Source organism: Rhipicephalus microplus, chromosome X (assembly GCF_043290135.1).
Source record: "Rhipicephalus microplus isolate Deutch F79 chromosome X, USDA_Rmic, whole genome shotgun sequence".
Classification (NCBI taxonomy): domain Eukaryota; kingdom Metazoa; phylum Arthropoda; class Arachnida; order Ixodida; family Ixodidae; genus Rhipicephalus; species Rhipicephalus microplus.
In genome coordinates, this window is record NC_134710.1 from 1,278,083 (window position 1) to 1,299,249 (window position 21,167).

Below are 21,167 nucleotides of genomic sequence, written 5' to 3' on the forward strand. Positions count from 1 at the left end.
ATAAGACAGTGCGTGTGCTGGTCGCATGCATACTTCCGAAGTTTTGAGTACGCTGCCGGCCTTCGTTCGACGGTTTCAGTACTAAAGTTCGTATCACTCGCCGCGATTAGGAAATGTGTTCGGAACATTCAAATTTAGGCCCAATGGACACAGTGGAATTTCACCGAGGAATTTCACAAATTCGTATCTGCCACGGTTTCGCATCACTGAGATTCTCCTGTACGTTTAAATGAACAGCTCTTACGATCATTTATAATAAAATGGGGTGTGTTCGCAAAGAAGCTTGAAGCAGATTGAGCTGCTTTTTTGTCAGTGCGGCCAGATCACGCACCGAAATTTTGATTTCCAGGAAATTTTCATGACAACCGTACAAACGGAAGAAACGGTCGAAATCCAGGAGTCTCCCGGCAATCCAGGAGACTTGGCAGGTATGGGTGTCCTTCTCGTAGACATGTTTACTTCAGCGGAGTGCATTCAGTTCCTCGAAAAAGGGGCGAGCTGCACGTCACTGCACTCTTGCTCACGTCGACGCACCGAACCCACCGGCACATTCCCAGCGTAAAGGGAACAAAATTAGAAGAAATGTACAGGAACAGGACTCTATGAACGAGTTGAACTGTTCGAAGAACTATGCAGGGAATGAATACACACATTTAAGGTACGTCAGGTGGACGGCTGCATAAAGCCTCCCATACAAAAATGGCATGCAAGCTTCCATTTGGAAATAGACAGTTCAAGCTACATTTTTAGCTGGATTTCACATTTTCAGTTGGAAAATTTCTATTGGCAGCTAGAAATAACTGGAAATTGCAGTTTCCAGTTGGAACCGCAATCCAGTTTAGCCATTTTTCGAGCTGGAAATAATTTCTCCTGCTGAAATGTAGTGGAAGAAAAATTTTCTAACTAGGAGTGAAATCCAGCAAGCTGTGTTTTTAAACTGGAAATAAGTGCTCCTGGTGGAAGGAACTAGAAATTAGATTTTTTAGCTGAAAACAGAACCCACCTAGGCCAGCTTCATAGCATTATTTAACACATCTGAAACTTTTCTTTTGCAGCTGAAAGTGGCGTTTACTTAAAGGTACAGACCTCAGTGGGAGCAAAGTTGACTACACAGCATTTGATATACTTTGTCATAAACCAACCCAGAATTTCACATATATTTTGTGGGAGAGTTCAACAATCAAATTTGTTTGTTATTATTCCAGTTAGAATTGGTTCGCCAAAAAATAAAAAATTACAAGAAAGAAAAGAAGAAGACGGCCACACAGATATTGATGGTGGCTTCACTATACACACATCTTAACCTCTAGCTATCTCCAACAGTCTTAATAGAAGGATCAAGAACGTAGGTGTTCCTGTCAATGCATAGCTTATCAACGGATAGCTTTAAAGGTTTGTTTTGAGCCTTCGTGTATTCCAAAAGCTTACGGCGAGATTATGGCGTCTTCACAGAAAAATCTTCAGAAATTTGTTCCCTTAAGCTTGCGTGCATTTGACAAAAACAGCTCTTTATTCTTAAAAAATGTAAACTTAGCAATAATTGGCCTTCGTCTATCCGTGTTAAATCTGCCCAGCCTGTGGACACGCTCCAATTACAAACTTGTTAATGTAATGCCTAGGTGGTCAGAGCAAAACTTCACTACCTTATCTTCAAAGGCTGCCCAGTTCTTTTTAAGGTCTTTATCAAGGCTAAAAAGAAAAAAATTAGACCCGAGGCGATTTAGTTTCCGCATCATCACACCTAATAGTAATTCTGGACAGCTGGTTTATGACATCGCATAGGCTTCAGCTCTCTGTGAACTCTTTGCAGAAAGAAAGAGAAACAAACACTATAAGCAACACCTGAGAGCCTTCGCAAGTGCACAGTATTCTTAGTCCAGAAAACTGTAGACTCTAACCACCTCCCTAGTCAGGTCGATCAATTTATGGGGCAAACAAGCAAGTTCAAGCTGCGCTTCTGTCATGAGTAAAAGAGCCTGAGGCGCGAGCCAGCTACTCGAATGTGGAGGTGCTGTGTGAGGCTCCAATGGTGCCCATATGCGCCATGTTCACATGCGGGATTGGTTAGAGGAAAGCTCGAGGCGTGCAATCCGAGCGGTGGTAGAAAACCCTCAGAAGATGAGGTGTCACTATGCTGTGGAGTTTTGAAGTTAGCATTACTAAAGCGATGGAGGCAGCAGTCACTCAATTCTGCAGGCTGTCGGCGAGAAAGGCCCAGGGAATGGCCTTTGATCTCGGGAGACCCGAATGAGGCTGCCCAGGCTTGCCGCACCCTTTCACAGTAATTCTAAGTCTAAAGCCCTTTGATCTTGGGAGAGTACCACCATTAAATGTACTTGTCTCCACATGCACGACCTCCTCTCTTCCTCCTCACCCCTTTCGAGTTCCCCCCTTCTCCGCCACTGTTTCGGTGCGATGATTAGTCTCCTTCGTGGTTGCTCCTGAAAACGCGCAAGCCTTGTACTGTGCCGATATTTTTCTTTTTCACTCGCGCCATCTTTCGCCTGGGCTGCATAGCTCATATAGCAAACATTGTGCCCGCTTTCTTTGCTGTGCTGTCTGCTGACACTATGCTGTGCGGTCCCGCCTATAACTTTTGCAACCAGATTAGAAATGGCTATACATTTTTCTACGATATCCAATAGCACGATGGCTTTCATAAGAACCAGTGGCTGCATAACATCGGCAGAAAAAACTTAGTACAGTCAAAGAACATGTTTTTTGCGAGGTGCGACACTTTTTTTATTGCTCGTATGAAATCATCGCTGAATGCTGTATGTATTTCAAGTATCCTTCCTCTCTGAAAACGTAGCTTTTTTTTTCTTGGCGAACTGTGAATTGCATAAAGGTAGGGTTTTTCTTTTCCTCAATATGCTGAATATTCTGCTGAGACTTGACCAAAATGCCCATCAGCAAATGTTATTCAGTCTGAAATGAACTGCAGAAACTGGTTTCAACCGCAAACAGCTAGACCTCTTATGGTGCAGCTTCTCGATCATGCTTGTCAAGATTGTTGGAATCCATTCAACATGAATGAGAAAAAAATAAGTGAATGGAGGCATCGATCGAGGTAACACTGGCAATGGTCCCCTAATGAGGTCCTTTTTTTATGGAGGTGGGGTATCACACACACAATAATGACACAAGCTCGATCCAGCGCTAGAGAAAAAGAAATACAGAAGCACTGCAGAAAAAAGTTATCGAAAAAAAGATTAAACTCCTCATAGTGCAAATGAGCAGTTATCTCACGTGGTATAAAATACGTCAAGTCATGGCACTGTGACAGTATTAAAACACCATTTTGTGACGCGTGACGTCAACATAGCCTCATGTGGAGACAACATCTTGTGATGATGATTTTTTGGATCAACTGTTCCTGGCGTGAGAGAGCTTTGATGCTGGATGCTGACAGTTCTCGAACAATTATGATGTTGCAGATGAGCAGGGTCAGCTAACAAACATTGTTTTTTTTTTTGTTTTCAGTCCAACAATTTACTTTTCAATTTGCATGCCACACACAAATGACTTGGTGCTGATTATTATTTGGTTTTCTTGCGCATGTAGGTGACGTGCAAGGGGTGTTCCCGTGATCGTGCTCGCTTGCCAGTGATATCGACTTTAATAGTAAAACCATTACATCCTCGCTCTCATAATGAATGCCTTGCAATTAGACCAAATTATAGCATTGCTGAGTTTTCAACACGAAGATTTGGCAGTCAGTTACGATTATGATTCTTACGTAATAATTCCAGGAAGTTCTATACCAATAATTTTTATCACTGCAGGGTGTTAGTCACCTGTCATTTCATAAACGAAATCATTCATCCTGCCAGAATGATTAGTTATACGCTCTTGCTATATTTAATTGAAGACCAATTCGAGCTGCATATTTTACAAGAATATGGGGGAAAGAAAACCTGAAACCCAATGCAGCTCGAACAATATTTTCCCACATGCCTGCCATAAAGCACAGGAAGCCCTCTCGACATAGACATGTATCTCATGCTAACAGTAGTGAGTGGTTGCTGCTACCTGCTCCTTTTTCACATCTATAATAGTGGCCACAAGCGAAACTATATATGATACAAACGTAAAGAATGCCATGATCTGGCAGAAAAAAAGAAACACCTGCATCATATAACTCTCGATGAAGCTGCTTTTAAGGTTGCATGCAACTTTTACTAGGCTTTTGGGAGAAACTAATCATCTAAGGAGCGTTCATATCAGTTCTTTCTATCCACCATTTTTCAAATTAGCTGCACTACCGGAGCGCGCAAGTGGCCCGAAATCATGTGCCTCTATGAATTCAGCGGCGCGTCCACAGGAGCCTCAGCAAAAAATGGCACCGGGCGCAGCAAGAAGTTTTAAGTAAGCCAAAAGCTTTTCCATTTCGTGCCAGGACAGTAGCAGCCCACACCATGGTCATCAGATTGTCCCATTACCAGTTAGGCCTAACCTGGCTAGGCCAGAGATTACTACGATGACTGAGATGAGGACAGGCGGCTCGCTGGGTGGAGAGGCGGCTCACTGGGTGGAAGCAACTGATGACGACCTTATGAGCTCGTGGAGGACATACCGTTTGATTACCGAGAAGCCATACTGGCTAAATTCCGGCTAGGGCTAGAGGCGGACTTAAACTGGATTACAGTAGATTCTTGTTTGATTATGTACAGTTGTGCTATTTAGATAATTTTGATTGTTTGTGAGTGTTTGCTTTCTCTTCCCATATTTTTTGTTTGATAAAGTGCATTTGTATTGCCACCACAGTGTCTCTCAATCCATCTCAGTTGCAAGCACTCCAGAGATAATCATGACAGATTCCCACAGTGATAGCGTCGACTGCCTTTCTTATGGCACTGCTGCAAGTCCCCACGGTCACTAGAGGCTGCCTTTAAATAAGCTGAAAGCGATGCCAGAAAATTGGAGAGTAAGGTGGAAACCACCCTCAGCTTTCCCAACTCTGCCAGTTCTGCACACTCGCCGCCTCAAGGCAGCTGGTATATAAAACAACAGCAATTCTATTCATTTCTGAAAGATAATGTATTTCTTAAAGCAGAAAGAACGTTTGATCAGTCCATAGGGAGTTTCCTAGTACCCCCTGCACTTGCATCACCCACGATGCAAATTTCAGGTCAGACAGAACAGAAGCATGGCACAGTCATCAAACGTTCACCTTCCCAATAATAGCCTTCTCTGTAATGCTTGAGCGTAAGGTGCAGAAGCGTAAAAAAGGTGGCCCTCAGTGCAGAGAGCCTACAGTGCGTGGTAGGAAAAAACCGAAGAAAATTTTCGTAGCAGAAGTCTAAGACAGATATGTTATAGAATTTCATTAAATAATTACGCGATTGCTGAGTTCATAAAATCTTAGAAGCAGTGATTGGTTTCCCGAGGTGCAACTGACAATGACCACTGTCAAAAGAGAGGAGGCTCCGCCCTATACACTTTTTTCAGTGAAAACTGCCCCTGCCCCTCTCCCTAAAGTTATGCCTATGCCAACAACAGATTTTTCTTGATCCATTTCTTTATGGCCCAAGTCCACCCTTCGTGGTATTTGTAGCTGCAGTAGTTAATCCAAAAAGCATGTAGTTATTTCACAATCAGCATTTTTCAATCCAAAAGGCTCAGAACACAGGTGTACACAGCAATGCTGTGAAATCAGTGAAAGCTGTCGTCATTGTGCCTTCAGAAGAGTTTTTTAAGTATGCTCAACCACCTTTATTTTGAGCTTTTCAACACTTTTTGAAAATAACGAGCTGATAAAATTAGATGATGTGGCATTATACACCTTCTCTGTATTTGTACTGCGTTGTGTGCATTTATATCCAAAATTGCCTCGTTCATGGGTGGCTTGTCTTGGCATCGTTACTCTCTAGAGAAACGAGCCAAGTCAACTCACTGAAAACCTCACTTTGCATATGAACGGCCGCATGTCATTTCTGAGATGAAATGTAAGTAGCAAAACTATGTCGCTCCAAAATCTTAGCAACCTGAAAACCACGTGCACAGTTGCATGAGCATGCTGAAAATTTTTTCAAGGCATGCTGACGAGCATGAGATTATTACATTGCAGGAAGGCAGCGTCACTTTAATACATACTACTAACACCCATATGTACATTTTTATGAAGTAATATTATTTAATATAAAGAAACCAACAATATTTTAATAGCAAAAAAAATAACCAATTGCGAACAATTAACGGCCACATCACCGGGTACATCAGACCATTCATATTTTTCACACCAGAGGCACCAGAAGTCATTTTTGGTAGCTTTCAATAAAAAAAAAATGAGAAGAATCAATACACCTCTCGCAAAAAAAAAAAAAAAAGGAGTGGGGGGGGGGGGGGGGGGGTTGGTTTGTTTGAGTCAATGTGACATACACTCTTACCATCAGTGAAGTCATCTCAATTCTTATTCTGGGCACGTATCGGTCCCTTTAAGAAACATGAGGACTAACGCTTGTTTACATTATTGTTCTTTCTTATTGCATGCATTCCCCCCGCCCCCCCCCCTTACTTGTTCTGTTTTAACCAACAGGGCAACACCTTTCCAGAGGGGGGCGTCGCCATGCCCACTTTTTGTTTTACGTTCATGTATTCAGTTTGACCCACAAAAGCTGTTAGCCACATTCGGCCAGATCTTGCTGCCATGTTCATGAATCTTCACTGAAGTGTTAAAATTGTTCGAGATGATGCTGTCAAGGTTATGCGCAGAACACAAATATAGTCAAGTTTTTTTTTTTTTAAGCTTTTGCAAACACCAGTGATAACGGCAAAACTTTTAATGCCGCTTGTATGAATACCACCGCGCCTTACTGTTCATCAGTTTTATTGATGGCCGGCACTCTGTTCACCACTGTTCGTGTACAGTGTGCATGGCTATAGCTTGACTTTCAATTTCACAGCCACAAGTTTGTTACATAGTCATGGATGCGATAAAGTGCTCGGTGCCTCAAGAAATAGTGACAAACCAAAGTTGAAAGCGTACAAGCAACCACACTGGAAGAAAGATGATGGAAGGGTGGTTGCGAGTGTTCCAATAAATAGCAGTCCATGTTAAACATTTACTGTAATGTCTTTTATTAAACGTAAATTTAACTCCTATAAAATACATGACCCCCCCCCCCCCCGTCCCCCGTCCCACCCTAAGCCTCCTTTCGAAGGGCCATTTTTTTTTTGGGTGGGGGGGCAGGGCAACCTATTTTAGCCACTAGATTGTGCATTGCAAGCCCCTCATGGCATTCAAAAAGACAAAATGCAGGAAGAACACCACAGAAACCCACCCTTCTTCCACCCATTTTTTAACGCCAGTTCTAGCAATGCCAAACACAAAGAAGTGAGGAACTAAGGTATATAAAATGGTCAGTCGCACACAATAAACATTTGGTAGTAAGTGCTGTGTGTCATGTAAGCTTTTGAGTGGAAGCAAGTGTGAATGAATCAGTGCTTCTGGAAATTCCTAAGTTGCGCTAAATCAATATCACAAAGTAAGGAACTTAAGGAAAGTGTTGCTCCTTGGCGACCACTGAAACCAGCATGCAACGAACACTTTCAACACTAAGCTTTGCAGCAGTGGCAGGCCTCACGTGCCACCCACTATCGGTAGATTTTCTTTAACACTTTGTGCTGACAAGAAGAAGTAGAAATTTTATGGGTTCCTTTTCTTTCTCTGTTAGACACAATAGTAATGAAAACTAAGAAAAATCTAATGGAAAGTATTGGAAAATGTAATGTAAAAAATATGAAAAAAAAAGTGGAGGCCGAACCTGCAACCTTACAATAATGTGTCCAATGCTCTACCACCTAAACTACGGCTCTACAAACTAGCTACCGCGGCGGCCATCTTCCTGCCCGTTTTGTGAGGTAAGTATGTGCATTTTAACGTGGCAGTGTCAATCAGCACTGCCAGTGGCCATGACAACAAGTGTGGAACACTTTTTTTTTAATGGAAGCCTCATTTGCACTACTATCTGCTTGTTTTATCTTGAAAAGAAATCAATAACAGTAAGTGGCCTCTATACCCCCTTCCCCCCCCAGGCTACCCTTCCTGAAGTATCATAAAGTCTGATTACATTCTTGCATAGTCACAAGATTACATCTTAAGAACTAATCCTCATGAAAAGACTGATATGCTTTTGGTATCTCATAAGTAACCACACTGGGCATGACATTCGCTTATCACAAAGTCTCCTACAGGCAGCAGAGAAGCCTACGAAATGTTACACAGTTCTATGCTTTCTGAGCTTACATCTAGTGAATGCCACGCTTGAGTATTGTGTCAACACTTTGGATTGAAAGGCAGTGGCTGTTTATGTTTCTCCATCAGCACCAAAACTAAATTCATCATAAAGCTCATTTATCATTTTGATAGCGCAGATTAGGCTTCGATTATTATTGCGTGGGTCTCTTGACAGCTTTGTAGATGTGAGAGCTAATGGTGCTGTTAATGATTTAGTGTTTTTTCTCACACATATCATTTACTGGAGTGTGCAGTGTGTTCTGGTCTAGTTAAAACAAAGAGAAAAGGCTTGATGCAAAGCATAACAAAATACATACCAATACACTTGTCGCGGTACCTACAATGCTCAAAATGCAGTGGACACCCTGTTAAGTATGCAGCTTTTAATAAACATAAGAAGGAATTTAGTGCACTACTAAAGTAAACATGAGATTTCCATTATAGAGTCAGGTTTCCACAGCTTCTTAAAGTCAGTTTGAAAAACTTTTGGCAATCTACTTTATCAACTGCAAGTCACTATACTACTCCTTTAATATACTAATCATTCTGATGAAATTGCATTTGCACCAACTCAAATTTTCAATGCATTTTCAACACATGTTCCCTGAAAGCTATATGGGACGCATGGATGCAACGGCCTACTTGAATTAAATATACCCATGGCTAATTACTCATGTCCTGCATACACGTGAATGAGAACAGAATGAGAAGCAGTTTTTTGTGCACAGTGTGCGTACATACCTGCCCATGTACTCGCCATGAAGAACAATATTGCAGTGTGTGCACTTGAAGCACCAAATGTGCCACTGCTTGTCCAAGGCAATCAAGGCTTGACCTTCCCTAAGATCATCCGAGCATCCTGCACATTCTACACAACAGAGAAGTCCTTTAGCTGTGGAAAAATATCTTCACTACACATCATTGGTAAGCCCTTGTCCCCTGTCACAACACAAAAAAGATCGTCACAATGTGCAAAAGCCAGCAAACAATAATTGCTCGGTCCATACATTGATTGTGGCTGGTAAAACTATATAAAACTGGTACTGACTGAAGACATTTTGTTAGTGGTCAACCAAACTGGCACTGTGAAATAAAGAAGTAACCTATGCCAGTAACACAGCCATAACATAGACACTCATTAACGGAGCTCGATGAGACCAAGAAAATATATTCCACTTCACAAAAGGTCTGTTCAGTGCGAGATGAACTGGGTTACAGAATCCTACTATGAAACGAATCGTGTTAGATAGAGGCTGTAGGAAAATATGTTCAGTTTCACAAAAGTTCCGTTCAATGTGAGATGAACTGGTGTACAAAATCCTAGTACGAAATGAATCGTGTTAGATAGAGGTAGTTGTTGAATTTAAGCAGCATTTCTGCTTAACAGGTTCCCAATTAATGAGACTCTTCAGCAGACCTGTGCGCCGGAACCAAATTTGCCGGCAGCGGCACGCCAATGGGGCGGGGGGGTAGAAATTTGTCTCTTGATTTCTGAAAAAAAAAAAAAAAGTCTGTTTCCCTGAAAAAGTGCAGCATTTAAGGCGGCGGTCTCACTCCGGCGGCACGAACACATCGTTTTTGTCACTTTTCCAACTGACGTGGCGGCTGTTCTTCTTGTCTTATATAGTTAGTTTATGTGTCATTGAAAAGCTTAATTTTTGTACATTTTAAACATATCTATTAAAAATAAGTAAGCTTTTAGCATTTGGGTAGGGAGAGCCAAGAATAAGCGCTAGTTACATGGTTTGGTCTGACTGTGTGTCAGCAGTGACCATTTTCTGAAAAATCTGCTCCAGATACAGCACTGTTCTTTGCGCAGAACATTTAAGACATATTTATCTATTTCCTCAACGTAGCGAATTATTCTAGCACTTTTACTGTATTGCTGATTAGCTTTTGAAAAGAGCCAAATTTAGTAAATGTCGATGCGGACTATCCGGCACCTATTCGCTAGAGAAAATTCATTTTTTGGGTGTATATAGAGAATGGCATTTTTCGTTTGAGTGCTCAATTTTATTGATGTACGCCCGCTCGCTTTTTAATTATATTGATCTAAATTGTCCAATATTGTCATTAGATAGACCTACCGTGGCCCATTTTCGCGGAGAACTACCGAAGTTCGTTAGCTGAATTTGCACGTGGATGAACTAGAACCCCTGATCTATCTCCTCAACGTAGCGTTTTTCAATAAAGCAAGCAGAAATGCGAAACAAAGCTCGCAAATTGTCTTAATTTATCGTGCCGTAAACATCAACAAAATCGTTGTTATCTTGAAATAGCGCTGAAATCTAAGCATGCATAGCCTAAAATATAACAGTTACGGTCTCCTGGTATACTTATGCACACAAATCGCACACAAGAACTGCAGGAATATTGAGAAATCTACATTATTCCTATCACTACAACGAAAATCTTCCCCTAGCGCCACCTAAACAGAAATAAGGAAAGCGCTGAATTTGAAGGTTCCCTGTCTCCCCGAATCCGGCGTGCGAAAACATTTTGCCTCAGGAGGAAACGTCTTTTCTAACTTCAAACCATGCACCGTCATCTGTAAGCCTCCCTCCCCTCAGAGTCTCATGAGGCTGCGCGGTACCGCGGGAGAGCGTGAAAACAGGTGGGCAGTATCCTCCGAGAGGATGGGGTGAGCGTCTTCACGGGAAAAGAAAGGCCGAATTCTTGGAAAGTCCCTCTTTTATGTGTGCACGTCTTTGTCGCCCTCCTCACCCCCCACGGACTATAGCGAAAAGCAAGGGCTGTGCGACGACAGTCAGAAGAAAGCAGAAAAACGAACGACAAACAAGCGATACGAGCGAACTGAGCAGACGTGCGTGGGTAAGGTATTTGTGAATATCTTTTTTTTTACCGTGAAATATACGAAGCTTCAGACGTGCTGCGCTTGTTGGTATGAACCCATCACAACAAACAGCACAAACATGAAACGAGGCACACCTACAGGAATGAGATGAAGTTTGTTTTGTACTTTCTGCGTGTTTATTTCTTTTATTTACTCTGGGGAAAACTATGGTGCGGCAGGAGTTGAGGACGCGTGTTCGCTTTCCGCCTTTATATACGACAAGCGCACATTTCCATAGCGCCGAAATGCGCGAACACCAATGTTCTGGAGTACCCCATGACGGCGCTCCTCATAATCACTGCAAACTCGCTCTAAGGGGACGCGGGCGCTTGCAAACTCTTTTCTCGGAGTCGCCTGTGAATATCCGTCATCGGTTTCAATAAACCACAAAAACGAGCAATATTTATTCCGCTGCTCATTGCATAAACTGGCTAAAATCATGCTACTGCCTGAAAACAGATTTTTCAGCCAGTAACAACGAAGCGAAGTGGCATGAAATTTGCTGAATGCTTGGCGTGGTGTAAGAAAGTACTTCGGTGCGGGGACAGCAATGAGGCACCAGGGCTCTTTTTTTTCTGCTTTGAAGCACCCGCGACAAGTGAGGTCCTTCAGGGAGGCAGAAAGGCGGATAACTTTTGACTATGTTCCCACTGAGCAGGTCTGGTGGGGGAGCGGCAGTGGTAAAGCCCATCTATATTTCCTATGCACTGAGGGTTTATGCCACTCAATCTAAGGATTGCAACGTCGAGTAGGGAACTTGTTGGTTTTCTTCAGTGCCAGTGTACAACACCATGCGACAAGGCACCTTGCCGACGCTTTCGCCTGAAGGAGAGAGAGAGAGAAAGGCAAAGGAAAGGCTTATATGCTACCCTACACGGGGAGGGGGAAGGGGAGAAAAAGAATAGAGAAAAATGTCAAGGGCATGCGGCACCTGCTGACAATTCGTCATTGGGAAGTCTGCCGTGCGGAGAACTGTCAATGCGTCAAGATAGCAGCTCCTTGACTCGTTAGCGTGAGTCATAAGGCTGACGAGTAGAAATAGCCGATCTTGGACTTACGCCTAGTAGCTCGAAAAAAACAGAAACGTTTCTGAAAAGGATAAGTTTATAAGAAAGTGTGGTGACATCGGTGTGCATAAAACACGTTTACATGAGTGCGAAACATGCGCTTCGCATTCATGTAAGCAATGAAAGGCGCATTGCACTAATGCGTAGAAAATGGGCAGTTTTGCAAGTGCCGGTCGATTCACGGGCCGTAAATCACGATGAGGGGAATGGTGGCCCCCCGTTGTGCGAACTTCGTGCATCCCTCTTTCGCTATAAGGAATTAATATTAGCTCAAGAAAACAAAACACTGGAGAAAGAAGTGCGACGAAGCAGAAATGTCGGGAGCCGAGATATTCCTGCCTTCTGCCACTCCTTTCTCAAGTCATTGTTATTTTGCTCGCGCTAATATGTACCTATTTATATAGTGGTTGATGACGCAGAAAATTGTGCGAATTTCTGTTTCCCATGCTCGAGGCACGACTAAGCTAATGAGTTATTTTTTTTTAATTCTTTTACATAAACCAACTCGCCCAGCTACAAGTCGCTGTAATCCGACACCACATGGTAGCTGCGGCGTACAGAAGACGAGAGGTCCTGCAAACGGCGTCGCATCACCTTTCCGAAACGCGCTTGCAAAGTCGATGGGCTACTCTGGCATTCGTGTAAAATTGATTACAGCCTGACAGCTCGAGGCAACTGCCAGTCAGTCGGCTGCCAACTGGGGCGACTAACTAACTTCATTCAACAAGAGGGTGGCACGCCGTCTCCACGGTTCTTGGGAGTGGGGTCCAGTTCGTCTTTCCTCGATAAGAAAGCACGTTTGCGTATAGCCGCGCGTCGACAGTTTGCCGTAAGCCGGCACGGCACGCACAGCGTTTATACGAATGCGACAACTGGCGCATCAGGATCATGTAAACGGGGGTAATGCGCTAGAAAGACGTATCGCACAAATGCGCCAGGCAGGTCTGGATTTCGAAGGGTAAGTCGACCCAGAGTACTTTTCCCGACAAAGGAACGCCGACCACTCGTCGTGTGGGCCTTGTGTGCACTTCTCGCACACTACAAGACAGCTGCGAGGACAGAAAGCAAGAGCTTCTCGGGACTAAAGTCCGCTAAATTTTTCTCTTTTACCTAAGTAACGACAACTGCCTCCTCTCCCGACCCTCTCTCACACACATTCGGTGTCTGCCGCCATGTGCTTCCTAACTAGGCAGACTTCCAAAGCCACGTACGTATAAGTAAATTAGCCACGCGCCTATCAGTGAACAATGTGCGAACGCGACGCGCCTTTCTCCTCCAGCTAGTCCCCCGTCAATAGTGAGCGAGGAACGCGTTTTACCAGGTGCTTCCATGGGAAGAAGGGGTGCCCAAGGCGACACCACTAACACCTGAATAGTCTAGATGGCCTCGCACGAGGGCTGGAGATGTGGAATAACAGCCACTATGATAGCCTGAAGGTGCGAGGCAGCATGACGAGGGGGGAGGCGGACTGAGTGAGGATGAGGACCGACACAAAAATGCGTGCTCAGCACGGAAGGCGACAGTGTTGTAGTAGCGTGAGACACTAGAGATAGAATGCATTTCTGCCGCATCCTCTGGTGTCCACTGCTCGCATAGAGGGCTTCTTTAGAGTTTGCTTAGCGTGCGCTGCGAGTGCCTGTGGGAGTACCTGCAGCACGAGTGCCTTGCTGGGCTTCACATGAGTCATGACAAATCATAAGGATAGAACTTCACGGAAGAGGAAGAGAGCCGCCATCGCGACATGTCGAGCACGGGCAGCAGCTGCATTTTCACACCATTCAAGATAAGACCATTTCGATTACTGTGGTTTCTTTTGATAATAAAAGCGCGCAGCTACAGCACCAAAAAGGAAAAAAAAAACATTATAGAAGCCTATTCTTGATACGGTGGCGAGCTCGTTTTGTACCCCAGACGCAATGTGGGCTCCGTAAAGGAAGGAAGGAAGCAGAAGGCAAGTTGTCACGTTGTGGGCGACATTCTTTCTATGATCAGCTTTACGTTGCCAGCTACACTGCTATACTTTACTCTATTTTATGTTGGCAAGTTAGTTTTGGCGGCTATATATGTACAAAGATGATTCGTTAGAACTTCTGTTTTACGGCTTCAGGTGAACAAAACTCTCCAATGCTATAGCCCGTACTTTGTCGCTGCAGCGCCTTTAGGTGCGTGTACAGGACGCTGGACACGCAGTCACTCCTAGATAATGCGCGCCCGTGAGAAGAAAGTGCTAAGATCTACGGACGTGTGGAGTCTATAAAAAGCCTTGTTTCTTTGTGTATCTGAAATGTCGCTGCCGTGTATCAAAAGGCTAAGGGTAGGTGCTTCTTAGCGCTGTGACGAGAGGTCTGGGCGAATCAGGACCTACAGCACGCTGTGTGTACGTCACAACGCTCCTGCTTGCGTGTTTATCTGCTTGGGCGCCTTTTATTTGTCGTGACCTTGGGCTCCGTCTATCTTTCTGACCTGCACTTGTCCGATCGAACAGCATATTTGCGGGCGGAACATTGAGCAGTGGTGGCAAAGCCCGGCATTTTTGTCTGATGCTGCTTTTTCGCAAGCACACGGCGTGCTTGAGAGCTGAGCACTGTAACTGAGAAAGTGTTCTATAAAAGCTAGACTGTGCTCAAAGTAAAAAAAAAAAAGATGCGAGATGCACCCAATCAAATGATTCTGTACACACGAGCGCTTATCCCGCAGCGCACGGACACGCGCGCACACAGCGTGTCACATGCACTATCCGCCCAACCATCCTCTCAAAACGCTATGACGCACTTGTCAATCCGTAATGGTTCATATTTTATCCCGGCCAGCCTTTTCTACCGTAAATATGCTTTTTTGGAAACAAAACTATTTAATTTATATATTGATATATTGATTGATTGATTGATTGATTAGGATCAAGGAAGGCAGCACAAACACCTGTATTGTCCATCTTGCCTTTTATCGATATTCAAGCAACCCATAGTAGACGACTGTCGGGAGAAATTCTTTTCAGTAATTATCCCGACTGAGAAAAGGACTCGCCCTTTTATTTTGAGTTTTGCATCGGTCCCTCACCACACCAGCTTATTATTCATGCCAGCTTTGGAAGTGTAGTTGCTACGATCCCTGTGCATCTGGTGCTAGCTCACTAACCACATGATGTACTTTCCTGTAAAATTTTCAGGAAGGCGAATTCGCCGGAGAGCAACAGAGAGCAACGCCAAAGCGCCGCCTGTACGCCATGCTTGGACGACAGTGGTTTTGCCAGAGAGGATGACGCAACGTCTGAGTACTGGGACAATTTCGGCATCGTCGAAGAGTCACTGCCGGGCCTGAGTCTGGAGACAAGCGTCACAACTCAGCCAGAGGAGCCGATCATCACCGGAAGACGAGTTGTGTCACTGGCCCATTTCGTGAACGCTGTTCGTAGTCTCGACGACCACAGCTGTCCTAAGCTGACTGGACGTTTTGCACTCGTGAAAGAACGGAGAGTGGGGCTCTGGTCGGAGCTCACTTTTACCTGCAGTGAATGTCAGGAAATCAGAAAGTTGACGACTGACCCCGTCACAGAACCAACGTCCCTCACTGACAAAGCAAACGTAGGAGTCAATGATGCTGCTGTTTGGGCATTCATGAGTATCAAATCGGGCCACTCGCAGTTTGAGGAAGCAATGGCAGTCATGTAAATTCCTGCTATGAGCAAAGGGGCTTTTCTACGCCGGGAGGAGTCCCTGGGAAAGGTAAATAAGCTGATAAATATTTATTTTCTCTTTCTGAAGACGATGGAGGATGTACAGCGCTTTATTTTTAGTAAAATTCACGTGAAGCGACAGTGGCACGTGCATGGCAAGCGTTTTGAACGGGAGTACGGCACGATGAGAATTTCTCTGCAACATTTCGTCGTATACAATGAAACGATTGATCGTGAGATGTCAGGATTACAAGTGAGCCAGTAATTGTCCTGTCTAGGAGCTCACTCACGCATTGACGCAATTACAAAATGCGGCATCGCTATTGTGAAAACCATTTCGACGTTGTAACCTGCTGTAATTTTTGTTTTGTTGCAGTGCTGGAAAACCGTCCTTTTTGACCAAATGATAAAAGCCGGAAAAAAAGAAAAAAAAACTCGCGGAAGAAGCTGGGGCTTTCTGTGAGGATGGCATAACCCCCTATATTACAGTGATTGTCGATGGTGGGTGGTCACACCGCAGTCATGGACATCGGTATTCCGCCAACTCTGGTGTCGCTGTGATTATAGGAGAACGCACGAAGAAGCTCCTCTACCTAGGAGTACGAAACAAGCTGTGCAGTACCTGTGAGCACTTTTCTAGGACGGGAAAGGGCAAGAAAGACCATGTGTGCTACAAGAATTGGAACCAAAGCTCAGGGGCAATAGAGTCGGATATTATCGTTGAAGACTTCCAGAGAAGCGTGGAAATGCATGGTGTGGAATACCAGATATTCATAGGGGACGGGGATTCGTCCGTTTTACATCAGATACTCACGAAAGTGGAGTACGGGCGCTTTGTAAAAAAGAGGGAATGTGCAAACCATGTTGTGAAATGTTACACCACTCGGCTCTATTGCATAGCCAAAGAAACAAAGGGCAGTTCAGCTTTCCTAAGTGGCCCTAGGATTAAGCGGTTAAAGAATGGTGCACGGAAGGCCATAAAGCACTACGCAAACATTCTTAGAGATGTACAGGGTACTGCACAAAAGCAGCGTGTCCAGAAAGCCGACCTTACGCGCCAGCTTGCGGGTGACCTCATAAATGGCCCAAAACATGTTTTTGGTTGCCACGACAGATGCAAAGACTACTTCTGTGATGGCACCAAAGGTGACAACATTTATGATGGCATGCCTAAGGTGCTACAAATGAAAATAGTTACCGCTGCCAATATAATTGCCGAAAAAGCTGACTGTCTTGTGACAGATGATACAAGTAATCTTGCCGAGGCAGTCATGGCACTGGTAGCCAAACTATCTGGTGGTAAACAGATCAACAGATGTCAAAAGGGCTCTTATGAACACCGCTGTTATGGAGCTGGGCTCAGCTTTCAGCTGGGGCCACCATAGCACTGCACCACATCCAAGGCTGTAACCTGCAAGAGCCCCGCAGCAGTCTTGAAGCGCTACGCAAGCAAGAAGACGGCTCAGAAAGCAAACAAAGAGTCTCTCAGAAGAAAACTGAAGAAAATGGCCACCAGCAGCATAAGCGCAAGGAGTCTACGGTGAACGACTCAATGATTCATTATGGTCCGAATTGCCAGCAGCCAACATGCCACCAGAGCAATATGCCGAGAAAGAACGGGCTGTTTAGCAAGCCTGCAGGTGAATGAGAAACAGCAGATGGAAATTGAGAAGGCTACTCGAGGACAGGCTGATAATCCTACATGGCATTTTGAAAGAAACATGCGCCTAACGGCGTCGAATTTCTATGCAGTATGCCGAAGGAGGGAGTGGACACCGTGTGACACGCTCGTGAAGACCCTGCTCTATAAGAAAAATTTCACCAGTGCCGCTCTTGAGCATGGAAGACAACAGGAACGTGTTGCCCTCCGGTTATACGAGCAAGAAATGGAAACTGCTGTGCAACCTTGCGGGTTATTTGTTTACCCAGAGTACGGATTCTTGGCGGCGTCGCCAGACGGATTAATTGCGAGCGACGGTATCGTGGAGGTGAAGTGCCCATTCACTGCGAAGGACATGGAGCCATCCGAGGCAGCTAAAGAGTACAATCAAAGGAGCCAAGTACACAAACCACCCAAATTGAGCTGCTCTCATAACTATTTCTACCAAGTGCAAGGCCAGCTGCATATCACTAAAAGAAGTTTCTGCCACTTCGTCGTCTGCACGTCGAAGGGCATCCACGTACAGCGGATCGAAAGAGATAATGACTTTTGGAAATTCAGAATGCTTCCACAACTAATCAGATTTTACAGAGACTGCATGTTACTTGAAATTGTAGATCCCCGTACTACGCGCAGCATGCCCATACGCAGACCACAGTGGAATGTGAAAGCAATTAAGTCACACCAGCAGTCTAAACGAGCTTCGATGAAGAACAAGGAGGCAAAGCAGAGTGGCGACTCGGACATTTTCCACAGCCTTGAGTCGTAGGACTGCTGGGCGCATGCACTGTCAAGAAATTCACCAATTGTGACGATGCTATCTAATGGTGATTTTGAGCGCACTTTCGTGTTGGGGCAACGCCAAGTGCGTCTGTAGTTTCGGCCATCTGCAGTTGTAGCTATTTACATATTTCCACGCAAATTTGCCAGTGCTCGAGCGTTACGCATACCACTTTGTGCATTGCAGGCGTCGCGAACCAAGCGAAATGCCGAGAGCCCCGTTACGACAAGCGAAGCCAGCCGCAGTGCACGTGCCAGCCCTCAGCCCTGCACGCGCGCGAGCTGCTACCGGGGGGGAAGGGGGGGGGGGGGGGGGCTAGCGAGCGTGACAAAGGAAGAAGGCGAGGTTAGAGGCCAGTGGCGAGTGACATCAGCAGACTCCGCGTTCGCTCTCTTTCGTCCTTGTTCGCTTTATTGGTTACGCCGACGACGCCAACAGGCGCCGCCACTCAACGCAGCAGTATGTGCGTAAGAGCTTCGCTCTAAAAAACTGCACATTAGGAGAACGACCTTGTATATATCGAATGGCAGATGCAGGCTCAGATTTGACGATAGCAAAGACTCTTTCTCGAACAAGCTATGAGGTAGCAATTCACTTCTTTGTGTCGGGTGTGTCATCAGTCATTCACGTGCGTTCTGCAGCAGTGATGACCGAGAGACATGACCACAGAAGCGCCAATGAACTTTTGTAAAAAGTTCGAGTGTGATATAGGATAACGGAAAATAATAATAAAACATACACCTTCATTCTCTGCTGTCACAAGTTCGCATCCGAAAGTCGTGATTATATGTACTTTTGCTTTGTGTGATTTCACATTTCTCTGAATGTATGCGTTGTAGTTCTGCAGGCTTTTTTGTGTGTGTGATGTTCAGGTGTCTTCGTGGCTGTAACCAAGTGCTGCCGACGCTCGTTTCGTACTAAATAAATTGTCACAACAGCGTGTATTGACTCAATCTTGCTTACTGCATGACAGCCCTTCATTGCATAGCATATACACAACACTAAGACTCGTTGCTTGAAGATATGTTAGCCGACATAGTTATTTGAATTGACCAATCATGCATCCAAAAGCCTTATCCAGTGCGACAAGACCTTTTCTTCAACTCCTTTGCAACTATTGTATTTGTGTACTCATGTTTTTGCCTTGCATGCGCTTTACGAACTCGAAATGGGTACGACATAGAAGTAATACAAGCAGCGGCTGTGTAGAAAGATGCATGGGAGATGCACTGTACCATAAGTCTTCCCCTCCCTTGTTGCACTCCTGGGAGGTTTGTGTGAATCCGCCCCAGTTTTTATCATGAGATGTTTATAGAGCTTGAGGTAACGGCCTCGAATCTACGAGCTTGCAGTCAATAACTGATTTGGGCGAAACGATCACTCTTCATGTTATTGCCACAACCTTTACAGGAAAAAAAATGATGTTGAAATAGCGTACGCGAATAGAGAAGTCGTTCCTTGGACAAGGGAATAACGCACCTGGACCATTCAGGCCACGCATGTGCGAGTCTCGCTCATATGACACACAAGAGGTAATTGCTTCATTTTCGTCATAAAAATAGTTTGTCGACTAGTCCGATGGTTTGCGTACGGCAACGTGATAAATAAATGCTGCATCAACCAAAACATGAATTCATACTAGCCTGCTGAAGTTTCAATTCTAATGAAATTACGCTACGTATAGTGGGGAAAACTAATGATTATGCAGTCGGCACGTGTTGGGCACCGTGAGTCACAGCGGCCGCACTTCTTAGCACGCGATTTGCCTAACTACCCGTTTTTTTGTTGGTTTTTTTTTTTGAAAATTTGGAAGCTTAGGTCATACTGGGAAGGAAGTATACATAGTCAAATATAATTTGCCTTCTCCTGTCCCACCGAACCGCATCATGCTCCAGCAACCCCAATTATTTGTAGAACGAACTGTTCCGTTGAACCTCGCATGAATACTCATAGTCGAAGTTTTGATCTCCATTGTATACAGTGTTGTGACCTCCGCGATAGAGTTTTTTCACTCAACCCCGCATTCCGGCACTGTATGGAACGTAGAGCAGCTGGCCAAGCAGGCTACGCAGCCTACATGAGGGATCTCTTGAAAAGCAGCGACCGCAGGGGTCAGGGGCTAGTGAGCATGAAGAGAGATGGAGGTGTCGTTGAAGGGGAGAAAAAAAAAGCCCCTGCTCAGTGCCTCATTTCTTCGAACCGTGTCAGCGCGATTTGCACCCCCTCGTCATGCAGTGTGGCGCGCCGGCACACGTGTGGCAGTTCACCTCCGAAATGTTGGCCTTCCAGTCCTGACTTGGTGGCGCCATCTGGTATTTTTTCTAGAACTACTCACAATGGCGACAGTAGAACCGCCACCTTAACGTGATAGCAGCATGTCTTGTTAATTATTTACAAATACTGCTGTTTCAGTTTTCGAGACATAGCAGGTGTAAATACAAATGTTCAGAACCTTGAAAAATACACTTTAACAAAATACATGTTTATGCTATTCTCCTTTCCATTTCCTCAGCATCGAGTCTGTGCAGATACCCATCAAGCTCATTCTAAAAATGCATGTTCTACAGAACAGAAAACAAAAACAATGATGATATGTGGGGCTTAACGTGCCAAAACCACCATATGATTATGAGACACACTGTAGTGGAGGGCTCCGGAAATTTTGACCCCCTGAGGTTCTTTAATGTGCACCCCAATCTGAGCACACGGGCCTAAAGAATTTTCGCCTACATCGAAAATGCAGCTGCCGCAGCCAGGATTCTATCCCGCCACCTGCGGGTCCGCAGCCGAGTACCTTAGCCACTAAGCAAAACAAAAAAAAAGAAAAAAAAAGAGAGAGAACAATTCTGAATTGATTGTATTGTAGTAATAACGCAATAACTGTAGGAAGAGA

General features: G+C 44.7%; 1 protein-coding gene across 2 annotated transcripts in view; it reads right to left on the minus strand.

The window, feature by feature from the left end:
- Positions 1-21,167, minus strand: part of Unc-115a (actin binding LIM protein Uncoordinated 115a) — a 424,168-nt gene that overhangs the window by 271,343 nt on the left and 131,658 nt on the right. For both annotated transcript variants that reach the window (XM_037426516.2, XM_037426515.2), the window contains exon 5: positions 8,981-9,107. In XM_037426516.2, the coding sequence (XP_037282413.1) occupies positions 8,981-9,107 (127 nt within the window). The remainder of the gene's footprint in view (positions 1-8,980; positions 9,108-21,167) is intronic.